The following is a 16,971-nucleotide window of genomic DNA, read 5'->3' on the forward strand; positions in this document are numbered from 1 at the left end:
TGAATATCTCTGGACGTGAGTGCTTACACCTCCCCAACATTTCTATTTTCATTTCCTCCTATTATTAATGATTGTGCTTACTTACACCTCGCCAACAATCTTCTTGTGCCATACCCATGTTCTTCAACCAAACCAAACTGGTCAAGTTTCATTTGGAACGTTGACCTTATCTGAGCATACTATTAACTTGTATGCATTTTATTTTATGCAGATAAGACAAATCCATTAGCAGATATTGGGATTGACTTTGAATCCATTAATAGGAAGGAAAAGAGAATGGAGAAGCCCACCACACAAGCTGTAACATCAACAGTAACCATGGGTCAAGCTATGGGATCGGGTTCAGGTATAGGTCGGGCTGGTGCTGGTGCAATAAGATCTTCTCCAAACCCAAGTTCTAACATGGGCTCGGGTATGGGTATGGGCATGGGCATGGGCAATGGTATGGGTATGGGAGGCTATGGAGGCATGAATCCATCGATGGGAATGAGTATGGGCAACGGCATGGGTATGGGCAACAGTATGGGTATGGGCATGGGGATGAACAACATGGGTATGGGCATGGGGATGACCAACATGGGTATGGGGCAAGGAGTCCAAATGCAACCCCCTACAGGATATCAGCAAAGGGCCAACATGCAAAGTAATTACAACCCCATGATGGGTCCAGGTGGTTATTCTCAACAGCCATATGGCGGCTACCGATGAGTCTCCATTGGGCAGCATTATTCCAAGATAACAAGGTGAAGAAGTACAATTACTTTGATTGTTTTGTTACAAGTTGAGAGAGATTGGCATACCAATTTACCAATGCTATTGTTGATGATATCCACATCTTGACATTTGAAAATTTTATAGTGGTGTATCTTCTACAATAGCTGTACTTTTTCTGTAGAGTGAGTGACCCAGTGTGATGTATGTTTATTCTTGTTATAAATATTACCATTCTTTTTTGGGTCACCTTTCTCTTGCTGCTTTGTGCATCAGCTATGTGTACCAGTGACTGGATATAATATAACCTTACTTGGGTTATTGCTTTCTATTGTTGTGCCTCATTTTTTTACACTACCAGGTGGCTTCATATTAATATTATTTTTCTACTTTTATGCTTCCCTTGTATTTAAAGGTTGAAATTCAGTGGTTTTATGTGTTATGGTTGTTAGTTTATTGCTGAAAGTCCATTGACACTTCAAAATCAGGTGACAGACTAGATATTCATGTAAGGATGCTTACTATAGTTATGCAATAAATATTCTGTCTGCTCAAATCCTGAATGATACTTTTGGTTTTAACTATGATGAACTATGCCAAAATATATCTTTGTATGTGTGTTAAATATTCTATTTGCTAAATCCTGAATGATATCTTTTATATTGTTGTTTTAATTATAATGAACTGTACATATAAGCTTTTTACATGGTCTTACGATTACATAGATGACACATCTTAATATATTTGGTTAATGAATTAGAGAGGAGTGATATTAGTTTAATCTATAAGATAATCTTTGTTATTTTATTAGTTATCTTCCCATTCTATAATTGGGGGTAGAATATTAGAGTCCAGTGAATTAGTCAAACTTCCCCCCTAATGTTTTGTACCAAAATCAAACATGTTTCTTACATAAGCCTGGGTATGTCTCAACCACTATACACTTATGGATATTATATTATACGCTTACAGTGTGTAAAGTTTTTTTAGACTGTTATTAATTATTCACCATTGATTTGTTAATTATCATTAACTCTCAAACAAAAGTAATACAAATCAATGGTGGATGGTGAATTAACAGTGTAAAAAACTTTACATTATCGGTGCATAGATATTAACTTTACCTTTATTGGTATATAATATTTAAAATTAATACATTATGTAATAAATAAAGAGGTATATAATTTTTTGTATAACCAAGATAGCTTTTTATTTTATTAGTAATGAACTAATCTCCTTATGGGTATATGGTTACCTTCTAATAAATGTTGTTCTCGAGAATTGAATCATTGACTTTTTAATCTATCTGAGAATATAGTAAAACCTTATACTACTAAATAAATATTTTATCGATACAACAGAGATATAATTAATAACATATGGAAGATTTATTGACATTGTAAAAAACACTTACACTGTAGGTGTGTACATATTAAATCCATAAAAATATTAGATAATGAGTAACATCATGACTGAAAATTATACTATTAGTTTCCAGAATTATAATTATTTTTCCTGAAAAGTCCATCTAAACAAAACACTAAGGCATCAAATGATAGACATGGGAACAAAAACAACATCTAAAATGAACATAGTCTATGTGTGTGCTTCTTTGGTTACATCAGTGTTGGAGGAACTTCATAAATACAAGTAAAACATTTAGAATAATCTCCATTTTTTAAGGCCATTCTTCCTCATGATTTTACCCTTTATGGAACTATAGTTATACACTTTCTCATGCTACCCAGGTTTTTGAGCTTCCAGCCTCAGATCCTTTGTTTTCATGTCCTGAATTGGCTTCCTCATCCTGTTTCATTGGGTGAGGATCTTCTTCACCAACATTTGGATGCTGTTGAATCTCATCTTTCTTACCACTGCATTAAGATGAAAAACCCACCATAGGTAAAAACAACCTTAACTTATTAGGTAAAAACTACTATATCAGCATGTAAAGAATCCCTACTACAAACAAGTATCATGAACCAATGAATCTGGATTGCAGAAAATACGGTTTCTGTTTTACAAGGCACTTTAATTGATTGTAAGAAGGTCACAAGGCACTTTAATTGATTGTTCCAAACACTTTAGTAAGTGTTGATATGATAAGAGATCGCCAATAAACCAAATAAGCTTATATATAAACTCTTCCAATGCCCCCGAAATCTGGTTACGAAAATTAGCTTAGCTACATTATCAGCATAGCACCCGGCTTCTGTATAACTCAAAGTCCATTACTGTGATCCATTACTTGAATCACGATCGACAATGCTCATATTTCCAAGCTATGCATATGCTTTTAGTTTATTTGGTCTCTCGTAGCATTCAGACAAGTAATAGACTAATTTCTCGGAGTACGATATGGTGCTTGAGCAGGACTCAAGCTCTTTCCATTTGGACTAACACACATTGGTGCCTATACTTTTAGTTTAAATGCTTAGTTAATGGTTATTCATATTCAATTCAGATATTAACTAATGTAATAACACACTAGACCTGGCTGAATGAATTTTGCAACAATTATTCATTTTTAGAGAAATCCTAAATGAATCTTCCCACACAAACTGTAATTTTACATGGAGAAAGTGGAACAGAACATACCCAGAGTAGATAAGAAGCCCGACAACAACAGCGCCGAAGGCCAAAAAGTACATCCAATCAACCTGGAAACAGTAATAATTAGCTCCAGAAATGTTAGCACACTGAAAACGTGACTCGCATCTGCAAGAATTTGTAAGTGAAAACAAAGGGAGTAGAGATTGTAGTCACACCTTTTCGTGGTAAGCGAAAATGCGAATTAAGACAGACCACATGTCCGAGGTTAACAGAGACAGATTTAGCATGGTAGCACCATTGGTCTGTGACAAAAGAATATGATAGCATATTTAAACATGTTATTTTCCAGTAAAAATCTACATATGTATAACACTTCTCCTTTTTTTCAATGTTAGGATGGTGTGAACTATAAGGTAACATTTGGTGCATGGACTAAACAAGATGCAATAGAGCATAACGAGGTGTTCTACTTTTCAGTCTATTGTCCTTTCTATATATATAAACCAAACACCACATGAAAAAAAATAAACAACCACCTAACATAGTCAACATGTTTTGTTACTTCCTTTTCCGACATGTCTACCGATCAAGTGGTGCAAGAAGAAGTTAATCTGTTTTTGCCAGATGGACAATTATCAATATGAACCAAATATAACTTCTCCAATGCTAGTCAAAATATCAAGAATCTTGATTGATGTCAGATTTTCTAAGGTCCTAGAGAGATAGTGATATTTTATATGACCAACAATACACTACATCCATTACTTCTATTAGTTCCATCATTTTATTCCATGGTCATAACAACAAATATCATTAAAGAAAAGGAAGAAAAAACTGCAGATTTGTTATAGTTTGAATCCACACCTTGAGCAGAACAGGAACTAAAGAGTAAAACACAAACATAGCCACTGAAAATCCAAGAAATGGAATCACCTGAAACCAACATTTGAAAGAAATGAACATAAATAACAATGCTTAAAGTTCTTACATCACAATCATTAGCATATTGAGAGTGAGTAAGTAAGTGAGAGAGATTAAGAGTGCTTACTGCCCCAGTTGTCCAATGAATCGATTTGAGTTCATTGCGCTCAAGTATACATCTGTATTAATCATTAAGGTTGCAACAGGAAAAGAAAACTAAGAATGTAACAATTTTGATTATGAACAACTAAATAAACTCCTCCCATCAAATTTCATAGAAGAACAAGTTTGATTATGAACAACATATTAATAAATAATTAGACATAAAACTAAGCTACCAACAAAATTCAGAACAGAAAAGTCGCTTAGTCCTTATATTGCCTCAGGTCCTTTCTATAGGACCCTTTTGGTATTTTCATGGGAATTAAGAAAGTTAGTTAATACGGTTAGTTTTCTTATATATACTTTTACAAAACTATCCTTCATTATTAAGACACACTCACTTTCTCTTTCAACTAAATGCTAATTAATGTACTTAGAAATTTGGAAATGGACTTATATAAAGGAGCAGAGGTAGTAATGTATAATAAATTTGAAGGATACATTTGGATGGCACTCATAATGCCACCAAAGATGCCCAACATTGCCATGAGCTCAACTGTATCAGCACTTTTAACTAGAAATTCCTACAATGGAAAAGAAATAACAATATTAGGAATGATGAAACATATATATTAGATGTCAAGTGTGCATGTATTATATGGAAAGGAACATGAAGTACAAATGCAAAGGAACATGTCATGGAAGAGATGAAAGGACATATAACAGAAGTTCAAGTACAGATCCTTGTTATGTACAACAACAACAACAACAACATTGATCCATGTCGTAGAGATTCGACAAAGTTCTACGCTTGGACAAATATTTATCATGTAATGGAGAAACTTGTGATTCAACGTTGAAACAAACAGTGAAACATTCACCTAGTGACAGGTAAAGGATAGAAAAGAACAACCTTAGTATAATAATCAATGTTGGTTGGAATTGAACTAGCACACAAAGTTTTTGACATTGAATAGTAGTGATTGTGCCACATTGTTAATCATTTGCAAGAGTGTTACAAAATGCATTTAATTAGAAGTGAAATCATCTTACCTCACTGACATTGCTGATTGCATACAAGGTAGAACCAGCGATAACAAGAATGTCCCCTTTACTAGGATTGCTTCCACCTATAGCAAGTGAATGTAACATCAAAGTGTCTGAAAACTGTCTTAAGTGGAAAATTGCATATTATATGATTGATGATATTTAACAACAGAATCAAAAGTTACTAGTTGAATGATTTCCAAGAATAAAGACATGGAGCACTCTTTTATTTTTCAGTGTAACCAAAACGTTCTACTTTTCAGTATTTTATCTTCTTCCGTTATGTTCATGGAATATACCACACACAAAACAACACTCATGTTCTGTTCTGTCTTTTCTAACATGTCTACGAAACACTAGCTATCATGTGCTTTTGTGTGTGCATATATGTGTGTTTGCTTAAAAAGTAAATATGAGATGTAGATACCATAATATAGTGCATAAAAAACTATCTACCTGCACGGTCGCCTGCATGAACATCTGAAAACACAACCAGGACAAGGCCAGCAACACAAATAACTACACCAGTTATCTTTTTGAATCTATATTTTGTTTTCAAGAAAAGCCACGTAAGAAGCATGACGGTTGGAATGGACCAGCAGTCAAGCAGCATCACACTGGTAAGTGATGTGTATTGATACGACTTCACAACTGTTCATTATAGAGAATTAGTTTGTAAGGCATTGAAGGTAACATGCGGCTTTCTTCATTTAACACATAAGAAGAATCCGATAATAAATAGTATAATTGAATAGGTCGGTTATAAAATTTTAGTCTTGCTCTGACAAGCCATTGTTTGGCCTAACTGTGTATAAATGTATTGATTGTATCAATGCTTTTGATATAGTACCATATCTCTACCATAATGAAACACTTACCTAGAAAATTTGCTTCAACATCAACAATTCCAAGAAGTATATAATAATACCATTTTGCCTGCATAAGAACCATGTGAAGATAATGAAACTGTCACTAAATGTTGCACATTGAGAGGAGAAAACACAGTAAATCTAGCAGAATTAGTAACAATGTAGCTCAATCTAAAAATAGAACCAACAGAAAAAGCACAGAATTGTGAAGCATAGAGTATATATAACCTTGAGTGGTTTTCTTCTGTATACTACAATACTCCCATATACAACCGCCAACAACACATAGTTCAGAAAGGACTGTGAAGTTGGTGCATTAATTCCTATGCCAATAAAACACAGCCAAGCACAAAAACTGTATTAGCTTTTCAAAAACCAAAAATTAGACATACAATTAACTTAACTATAAGTTGGTCCAAAAACACAAAGAAGGAACATAAGTTTTCCTGAAACTTAAGGGGCATTTGCCTATATAGAGCTTACCTTATCACACAGGCAGTTAAGCAAGTATTTGGATATAGAGTTCGAAAATAACTTACGACCATGCAAAGAGCTATAAAAACCTACTGAATATACCCATAGCATACCGGTATTTGACTGGATAATATATCACGTACTACGTACCCGCATCCTTACTAAAGAGAACCATATATTATGTGACTATGAGCTCTCATATACAACATTTAATAATTGTTCAAGTAAGTTGATTACCTAAACATACCCTTAAGTCCTTAATAGGGCAAATCTCTGATGTAGCATTTAGAAAAACTTACAGAGTACAAGTTGTAAAAAGAAGCTTATACCTTCCTCTAAACTTTTTTTAGACAATTTCAATAAGCTTATCAAATAAGCTTGTGAAAACAAGCTCTTTATGAAAGAGTTGGAGAAATAAGAGAGAAATTTGGCAGCACTACTTACACAGTGATAATAGGAATTATATAGGTAAAATAATAAATAGAGAAATGAAAGAAAGGTGTTAAATGCATAGAAGAAAGATGAAAAGAAGAAACCTTTTTTAGCCAATTGAGAAGAAGAGAAGCCAGTGGAAGTGATGAGAAGTGAAAGAAATTGTCCCAAAGCAACACCTATTAATGTTTTTCTGCTACAAAACTCTTTCAAATTCACCATCACTCCAAAACTGTATACTATACACAAGGTTAGTCCAAATATTAAAACTTCAGAGCATCCATATATATAATAAGGTTGGTTGAGAGACAGTGGAAGAAAAGGAGACTTCAATATTGAAACTTAAGAACTAACCCGACAATATATATCTGATTGATTTAATAATTAACTATTTTTCTGATGAATGATAATAAATGAAGTTATTTTTATTAATGATTTGAGGCATCAATTTCAATTATGAAAATGACAAAGTATCATTTTTGTTCACTTTGGTGGGTCAGTAAGAACAATAAGTGAGGTGGGATGGGGATATAGTCAAACACTCTAACTCAATCCAATCATGTAATAGTTGACTAAACTTTAACTTTTACATATTCAGACAAAAAATGTTTTTCTTCATTTTTAAGGTACATCATCCATTAGATCATATGCTTTTTTATTTGATCATGTTTATGTAACAAAATGTGCTCAAGTAAATAAATGATGTATTCAACATTTTTTGCTATCATTGTTTTTACTAAAGAATTCACATATTCAAGATGTGTTGCTATCATTATTATTCTTAGTAAAGAAAAACTTAAATAATAATATTAAAGTCATTAGAGTTGTTTTAAATTCGTTTCTCAACTACCAATGAATTTCCACAATCAAATAAAATAAGTTATCTTAAAATTGCTTTTGAGTTTATTTATATAAATATATAATTGACTTAAACACAACCATTGATTGATGTATCTTTTTGGAGCCCATTTGTTTGGACTTTTTTTATAAATATGTTAGCTGTCTTTTACTCTAATAGAAAACAAAAGTGACAATTTAATATTTTAAAAGTAAAATATTATACTAGCATTTGTTTACATAAAAAAATAATATTTGAATTCCTAGAGAATATATATTGTGTATGATACATTTCCATAAATTACAAACATATGAAAGAGTGCATTCAAGTGAGAAGGAGGGTGATTGAATGAAGAGGGAAAAATTTCATGGACTTAACTTTTGTAAAAGATCATTTTTAATTAAACTTGTTTTTCATTCAAAATAAGGTACTTTAATTTTTTAAGATTTTTAAAAAAAATAATAATAAGTGGTCCAATTTCTCCTGAATATGCTCAAAAAATCATAGATTGTCTTTTTAGTTTCTTGTGGAGTAGTCATAAAATGTATTATAATATATGTTTAGCTTTTCTTTTGCAAAAGTGCTGAACTAAAAGTTATGAGCCGCGAAATGTGCTTTGCCTTATCTTTTTTGCTGATTTAATTCACTTTTTGATTTTCTTTACTACTTTTAGCTTCTAGCTTTTTTATCTCTTTACATGACAATATATCCCAAAGCCAACTAGCTATAGAAATATGCTGATCGAACCATTACCAAATATGGTTAATTAATCAATTAATTTTAGTTATACTATTGCTACACAAGTAGAAAGTTGCTAGAAAGTAGTCTACTACAACAAATCAACTTTTTTCTTAGTGCCACCACTTGACAATATGCTTTTTTAATATTACTTAAAAATAAGCGATTTAAGAATAATGTTAAGAAAGTAATATGAAGAAAAAAAACATAATGATAGTGAACTCAAAAACGATTATATAATGTTAAGAGGGGTGTGTTGTGATATTGATGCATAAGCTTTTAGTTTAATTCAAATTCAATTAGATAATTTAATAGTTTTATTTGCTATACAAACTTAACTCGATCACTATATGATAATATATGAGATAGAATGAATCAATCCAATATGTTAATATGATTTATAAATTATGGGTAACTAAAACATAGAAAATTAAAATTAAAAAAAATTTCCAAAGTAAATAATAATTATATTATTAAATATTGGTAATTTAATTGAACACCTCTTAATACTAATAAAAATATATAATTTAGAAGAATGTAAGACGTCTAGATATGTTAATATAACTCAAACTCGTCTTAAAAGAATATAGAATCAAATTTATAATACCAAAAGTGTATCAAAACATGCTTCTGATAAATATGAGGTTGTGAGAGAAGACGTGTATCACAAACCTCTAATGTCTAATCACCTAATAACCAAGAATAACAATAAAATTCCATTTAGTAGCATATTAGTTTCATGCTCATTTTTTACCTTTAAAACTTTTCATTCCTTTAAATCCATTTTGGCATCAAACCATGTTAGTAAGCATTTCTTTAATTAAGAAAATTTCAAATTTTGCTATATCATCAGTTTTGCTAAGAAAAAATAATTAATTTATTTAATAGATTAAGCAAATGATTTTTTAGTTTGACAATAAAAAAATTTTTTTTTTATTTTAAAATCAATGATTAGTAAAGCATTTATCCTAGTAGATTGAGTTAGGATCCTCTTAATATAAATAAATATATCAAAAACAATATAAAAACATAATGTTATAACATTTTTACTATTTACATATAATGATATAACAATTTCACCTATTCAATACAAATACAAAAATAAAAATTTGTCTATCTAGTACTATAGGTAATTATTTCCCATCAGATTACATATATACTTTGTATTTTGTTTCACTTTCTTATTTAAAATTCATATTTCTGATGCAAGGTTCTTCAGTATTTTTCTCTAAAAGTGAATGGATCTAAACACTCATTCTAACGGCTCTAGTATGTTATTACATAAACTAACATCTGCATTGAACATCATTGACTATTAACTATGCAATTGAGAAGAATGTTAGCAAGACCTTCTTGTCTTGTTATTTAGCAAAATTTATGTGAGATCCACCTAATTCCCATGAAATAATTTAATAAGGTCATATAAATATGACCAAATAAATTATTATCAAACATCAAAATGAATTGGATAACACCATATGATTTCACATTCATTTCATATGAACTAGTAGCATCATCAATTAATTCTCCATTTGGATATTCACTTTATAGCATCTCAAACACTTGAAAGTCTTATCAACACTTACAATCTAATATATCTAAAGATTTAAATTAAATGTAAAATGAATCCTCTATTATTGTTTTTTTTAAGATGTGAGTTCATGCAGAAAATATTGTAAGAATAGATTAGTTAAGCTCAAACAACATGCATACTCTATTGTTTCAATCATAGGGAATTGCTATTTGGCAAAATCTATTATCATTAAGTAGTTTTTGCAAAAATTACATCTTTGGTGTAGCAAACAAATAAAAGTGGTAAGGAGTTTGTCATATCCATAAGGATTAGCTAACTTAGTCTTTCAAAATCAAATTATTATTCTAAACTTGGTTTTTCAAAAGAGTTTTCAGTTGATTGGTTTGGTGGAAAAATATTGATAATAAAAGTGTCGGAATTTAGATGTGGGACTAACTCACTTTTAATCTCAGTAATATGGGCAAACAACCGATTAATAAAACAAGTATGACTCTATACAATATTGGACGTCAATTACACTAAGAGCTAATACTTTAATATACTTAGTAACTCATGAAATAAAGTCAAAACCTTAAATACGAGATCAACAATTATGACTTACACACCTCTATTTCTAGCAATCTATACACACGAGTTGAGTTTAGTGTACACCTCAATATTTTTAGTCATCAATGTCTTGGCCTATACTAACACTTTACCAAAATAGTTTTATGTCTAGCAACTACAATCATAAAATTGAACCTTATAAACCATCAAGTATGCCTAATTTTATAAATATGACTTTTGGCTCTTGCACCGAGTGCAATGGCGATGCACTCAACACACCTATTTTTACTCGAGACCTTCCGTTTGGCTTCTTCCTCACTTAGTGTGGCTTCCACGCTCAGGGCCTCATGCATTGAGCTTAGCTTTTGTGCTGAGTGCATGTAAGCTAATTTGTGATTTTTGCATGTTTAGTCATTTTGACCCATTTAGCTCTAAACAATCATGGAAAGTAGGATTATCTATAAAATCTCAATTATGATTATCTAACCATCTTACTAGCTCGTACTTCCTTGATCCCTTTTGGCTTGAGCAAAGGACTTTCTGATAGGGTGATGGAAGAGCTATCTATAACTATCGTGTACTTGCTTTCTTCTCTTCTTTTTCTTTCGTTAACAGGTTCTTCTTCTTAGTATGCATGGGCCCAACTCTAAAACCACACACAAGTCCATAACCAGCCCAACTCTTCTTTGATCATGGTAGTCATGTCTAAAGTACACAACTTCCAACTTTTATTATTTTCCTACATCAGAGTCGTGTACCACATTCACCACTTTGCAGGTACGAATATGGTTCCAAGTAACACCAATTCATATTTTTAAAAGGGTTTTGTGTAATTTTCTCTATTTACACTTATTTATTTATATATATATATATATATTCATCAGGTTACTTACTAATAATAGTTTTAACTATTATTATTATAGATGGCTATTATAAAAGACATTGCTAATAATTTTAGTGATGAGAAAAATATTGAACTATATGTGATGATGATGAGACTGAGTTTGTCATTGGTAAACCTGATAGTATAACAACTTAATCATCATTTTTCTCTAGTATAAAATTTTAATCATTTTTAAAAATCACTTTGAGATTAGATACAATGCAAAATAAGTTTTTGTTGATTCACCATTCTTTTGAGAGAGGATGTAGTGTGAATATTAATTATATTTATTATGATTCACCATTCTTAAAGTAGATAAATATAGATTTGTCAGTTATATTTTTAAATAAAACAAATGAAGTTAATCATTTTTAAACCATAAACTACATAGTCTTGTTTCCCAAATGTCTATTGGGATGAATGAAGATCTCTCGTCCTCATCAGTGTTATAATTGATGTCATGTGTAATTTAATTACAGAGAAAGAATTATAAAAATATAAGCTAATATTTTATATTATTTGGTAAAATACTATTGGATGTGGATAAGGTCTTTTTGGGATTCATCTCCTATTAGGATACATAAGAGCAATATTAATTCTTGTCTGGCACAAAAGATATATAATATGTATTCTAATATGTCTTGATAATAATTTTTTAAATCAATGGTATATTTAATTCATGCAACTAGCGATAATACCATTTTATTATGAGCAGATGGAGTGCTAATATATTCTCTAATCTGTAATTGACTCCAAAGTTCAAAACTAGGGATGTCAAAAATATTCGCTTTGTGGGTACCCACAACGAGTACCCATAAAAAGAGCTTATCAGTAGGAGCGGGTATAATAATACCCACCCCGCGAATACCTGCATATTTATAAATTTATACTTATATATTATTTATTTTTATATTTTCTTAAGGAACTTTAGTGATTGAAATATATGATAAATTTAACATGTACATAAATTTTATTATTCATGTAATAATTATTTTATACGTATTAATTATTATAAAATATATACTGAAACTTAAAAACTCGTGGGGTACCTGCAAATACCCATACTCATGCAGGTACCCGTAAATAGTTCGGGTATGGGTATGGGAAAGCACTGCCCATATCTATTCCGCCTCGTTGCTATCCCTATTCAAAACCATTATTCAAGAGATCTTTTAATCCTAAATTAAGCATGAAGAGAGTTATCTATGTTTTATCTGCCAAAAAAACATAATGATAATTGTTGAAAGTCGTGTAATCGAAAATTAAATACTTTTAGACGTTAGTTATTTTAGGAACTAAAGCCTTTTCTTTTGAAATTATTCAAAAATAACACCGCCTAGCTACTTTTTGAAAACGAGTCAAAATTAATAGATGTTGAATTGTGATATTTAAAGTATATTTTGTACTAGTATAATTGGAATATAAGAACAACTAGTCACTCTACTCGTTAAAGAATTTAAAGCACTACGACATGCAGAAAGTGTGAGAAGGCACAAAGAATTTTGCTAATGGATCTACATACATTTATGCAGAGATAAATGTTGAATATAACAACAATAATTCATATATAATACACGTACTGCATGCATCATGCTCGCATATGTTGATGTGTAAAGTGTTGTTATGTTGTTTGTGTCGTGTTGTTATGGTACCATAAGTTTGAATTGGGTGTGTAGCCAAATTCATAGATTGGGTGTGGAGCCTTCAAATTGTTTGAATTGTTGTGTGTAATTTTGTTGTGGATAGGAGTATCACTTGTTCTCCTAATGTTTTTTCTTTTAATATAATATATTGTTGATAAAAAAATACCATAAGTAACATGTTTAAAAAAACAAGATACTTCAGAAGGGATGGGGATCACCTGTCACCAACAGTATCTCATTTTATGTCTCAAGCCAATCATATATTAACAGATGAATAAAATAAAAAATTTAAAAACAAAAAATAATAAAATGGAGCAATCTGATTGGCTTGAGACATGAGTAGAACACCGTTTGAGACGTGTGATCTTCATCCCTTCAAAACCAACCCAAAAGCATGAGTGCTCCTCTAAATAAAGAGAAGAGTAGGGAAGCTAAAGCAATTGTGGCTTGAGCAATCACTATCCTGTTACCTAGAGTTTTGGCAGAAATGTGAGAAAGAATGTGCAAGAATAACGTTCCACTCATAATAAGATATATAGATTGCATCATAACCATATATCTATAAAAATCAAAGTCTTTGATGGAACAACACTTTTTTTTACAAATTAAGATTTTACTATAACGCCAAGGATCCTCCAATAAATAAAGACCTTTACACATTAGAGACCATTGACAGATTTGATGTATTAGCGAAAACAACCCGATATTGTCCACAATGTGTTTTAGCCAATCACGCATTATAGTTTTATATATATATATACATAAAACATGTGGTGTATATTGTCTTCTAGTTAAACCATTTCGTTAACTTTTCTATTTGGTGTCGGCTCCAATTTAGACAAAATTCATTCAATTATTTGTACGGTCAAGGTAAGATAATTTAAAGTTGTACCTTTAATTTTATGATATTTTATTGACAAACATGAAAAGAAATGGTTAAAGCATCTTATATACGAATGAATGTAGATCACTCTCTCAAATAGTAATCATATCCTTTAACATGTATCACTATTTTACTAGATGGGAACAAGGTTTGGAACACACTTTTAGGATAGATGATCTCTATCTCTTATATACATATTAATGCACAAGAATTCTCAAAGAGAACAGTTTTTTATTTTGATTTTTTCCATCTTATTATTATTAGGAATAATGATCCTCTCCGCTGATAGAGAGACATATTTTTACTTGTATTTTTAATGTCAAAAGTGTAATTTTGTTATATATATAGAAGGATAAAAATGTTTTATCATGTTATTTTTAATCATTGTTTTTACAATATTTGTCTCTTCATTATTGAAAAAAATCTCAACTTAATGTAGTCGGAACTCGGAAGCACAAAGGATTGACAAGTGTCAAACCTAGAACGAAAACACAAGTTTGCAAGCACAAACCTGACAGATAAGAGAAAACTCCCAATAGTGTTTAAATACTAAAAAATATATAAAAGATATTGAAAAAATAATAAAAAGATACTCAAAATATAATAAAAATGCTAAAAATATTAAAATACATCACAACCCCGATATTAGAGAGTATACTTACTCCATATAAATATAAATAGACTAAGAAATTAGGTTTTGTTTCCGATTTGATAACTATTGTTACCTCTTTGATTTTTATAATTTGTTTTATGCATGTACAGCAGAAATCAAATATTGTTGTTTGAAGGAATAGTTTCTAAGTTTGACAATGGAGGCAATTCCTTGTGGTGGGTGCATATCTCTTGAAGAAGCAAGTCTAATGTAGAACATGATGAACCACCTTCTTGGACTGCATTTTTAGCTATATCAGCCAACTCAGTCACTTTCTTTCTTCCTTCTCTCCCTTTCTCTCCTTCCATTAACTCCTTCACACTCTTCCTTAACCCTTCACTTTTCACAAACCCTCTCACTGAACCATCACATGTCTCCACCCTTAACCCTATCTTGATCTCTTCATCAACCATTCTTGCATTCAGATGCTGCTCTGCCATCATGGGCCATGCTAATATAGGAACACCAGCACAAATGCTCTCCAACACTGAGTTCCACCCACAATGGCTCAGAAATCCTTCAATGCTCTCATGCATCAGAATCTCCCTTTGGTCCACCCACTCTCTCACTACAATTCCTCTATTTTGTACTCTTTCTTCAAACCCATCTGGTAGGGCCCATTCAGCCTTTCTTATCACCCACAAGAAGTTCACCATTGATTCCTCTAACCCTTTTGCCATCTCTATGAGTTGTTCATCAGAAATCTCAGCTTGTGACCCAAAAGCTACATATAGAACTGAGCCCTTCTCTTTCAACTTCTCGTCTAGCCACTCAATCCATCTTGGTTTTTCACCTACAAAGACCAATCTAAAATCATTACAGAAAACCCTAAATAAATAAAATATTGACTTTAATTACATGTAGTAATAATACCTACCAATTATTCACATTACAAAGAATAAACGTGTAATTTTACTAGATTAATTTTTAAATATTTTTGGAGTATTTGGGCATCATAGATTAGTTTGATTAAGTGTGGCAACTACTAGATGAACTTATTAGTGATGAAATTTGAGTAATTAATTAACAGTATCACTAAATATACTGAGAAGTATTTCTTAAATATAGTATAAAAAGTATGAGATGCATACTAAACTAAGCAAATATATGAAGACAAGTAGCTTCAAGTAATTGATTGATCCAGTAAATATATTACGATTAAATAAATGAACATATGGCAAGTATACGGAGAATCCATACCTCGGATGAGATGAATGTTTGGTGTGTATTGAGGTAGACAAAATGGTCCAACACACCAGCTCTTAGGAGAATATTCTTTATTACTATGGTCAACAAATACATGCTCTAACTCATAGAAGCTATTTACCAACATACCATAGCTACCACCAATTGCTGAAATCACATTCATGTTGAACTCATATGCATCACTCTTTGGTTCTGAGTTCCTGAACTCAGCCTCAAAGTCATTCTTACACAGTTTAATCCATGGAAACCGAGTCAATGTTACTAACTCATCATCAGGTTGGGACCCACCCAATATCCCAGAAAACACTGCTTCGCTTGAAAGACAAACGCTGTAACAACTCATCCCAAAGTAAGCAAAACGTGGAACATTGAATTTTGTAGCAGATTGTAGTGTCCACCAAAGGAACGAATCTGTGACCATGAAGCTTATACGTGGAATAGTGATTTCATTCTCTAAGGCATTTTCAAAGTAGGGTTGCATGGTGGCTGTGGAGTTGCCGAATTTGTAGAATAGGGACATGGAAGGAAGCTGGTCAGTGCTCTCTATTCCGTCCGCCGTGTGGAATGGGAGGACGATGATGGAGGCGGCCGTGCCGTGGAGAAACTCAGCCACAAAAGGGTGGTTGGCAGGAGTGGTGAAGACAGTGACGGCGGTGTTGTGGCGGAGGAGAAGGAGGCGAGCGAAGTGGAGGAGGGGAATGGTGTGTCCTTTGGACATGAATGGAAAAAGAACAACGTGTTGTTCATATGAGTCACCCATTAATTATTTCTTCAATCAATTGCTGAGTTCAACAAATCTATTGTATCTGAGACAATGAATTCAATGCCTATTTATTACAAGTTACAACAAACAGGATATTCTGATTATTCTCTCCACAAAATCATCGACTCATTTATTCAACTATAAAATATTACTTTTTATTTTTATCATTTTTCTTT

At 31.7% G+C, this 16,971-nt stretch overlaps 3 protein-coding genes across 11 annotated transcripts in view; 1 reads left to right on the forward strand and 2 right to left on the reverse strand.

The window, feature by feature from the left end:
- LOC109337123 (clathrin interactor EPSIN 3-like) overlaps positions 1-1,042 on the forward strand; it is a 9,221-nt gene extending 8,179 nt beyond the window's left edge. For 6 of the 8 annotated variants that reach the window (XM_019574018.1, XM_019574022.1, XM_019574024.1 and 3 more), the window contains one exon: positions 347-1,042. In XM_019574018.1, the coding sequence (XP_019429563.1) occupies positions 347-708 (362 nt within the window). In that variant the 3' untranslated portion in view covers positions 709-1,042. The remainder of the gene's footprint in view (positions 1-346) is intronic. The other 2 variants (XM_019574021.1, XM_019574023.1) reach the window with 2 other exon arrangements.
- Positions 1,043-2,246: 1,204 nt separating this feature from the next.
- Positions 2,247-7,404, reverse strand: LOC109337125 (solute carrier family 35 member F1-like). Of its 2 annotated transcripts, XM_019574027.1 has the most exons (12): positions 7,214-7,404; positions 6,432-6,526; positions 6,213-6,270; positions 5,791-5,985; positions 5,341-5,417; positions 4,789-4,871; positions 4,313-4,364; positions 4,129-4,197; positions 3,480-3,566; positions 3,310-3,371; positions 2,412-2,585; positions 2,247-2,355 (listed from the first exon to the last, which is right to left on the reverse strand). In XM_019574027.1, the coding sequence occupies exons 1-11, from the start codon at positions 7,329-7,331 to the stop codon at positions 2,447-2,449; spliced, it is 1,035 nt and encodes a 344-aa protein (XP_019429572.1). In that variant the 5' UTR covers positions 7,332-7,404; the 3' UTR covers positions 2,247-2,355; positions 2,412-2,446. The 2 variants fall into 2 exon arrangements, with proteins under 2 accessions (XP_019429572.1, XP_019429571.1); XM_019574026.1 differs by having other exon boundaries at positions 2,282-2,585.
- A 7,505-nt stretch (positions 7,405-14,909) lies between these two features.
- Positions 14,910-16,827, reverse strand: LOC109337128 (UDP-glycosyltransferase 90A1-like). Its single transcript, XM_019574029.1, has 2 exons — positions 16,027-16,827; positions 14,910-15,619 (listed from the first exon to the last, which is right to left on the reverse strand). The coding sequence occupies exons 1-2, from the start codon at positions 16,790-16,792 to the stop codon at positions 14,943-14,945; spliced, it is 1,443 nt and encodes a 480-aa protein (XP_019429574.1). The 5' UTR covers positions 16,793-16,827; the 3' UTR covers positions 14,910-14,942.
- Positions 16,828-16,971: the final 144 nt, after the last annotated feature.

Source organism: Lupinus angustifolius, unplaced genomic scaffold (assembly GCF_001865875.1).
Source record: "Lupinus angustifolius cultivar Tanjil unplaced genomic scaffold, LupAngTanjil_v1.0 Scaffold_2_2, whole genome shotgun sequence".
Lineage (NCBI taxonomy): Eukaryota > Viridiplantae > Streptophyta > Magnoliopsida > Fabales > Fabaceae > Lupinus > Lupinus angustifolius.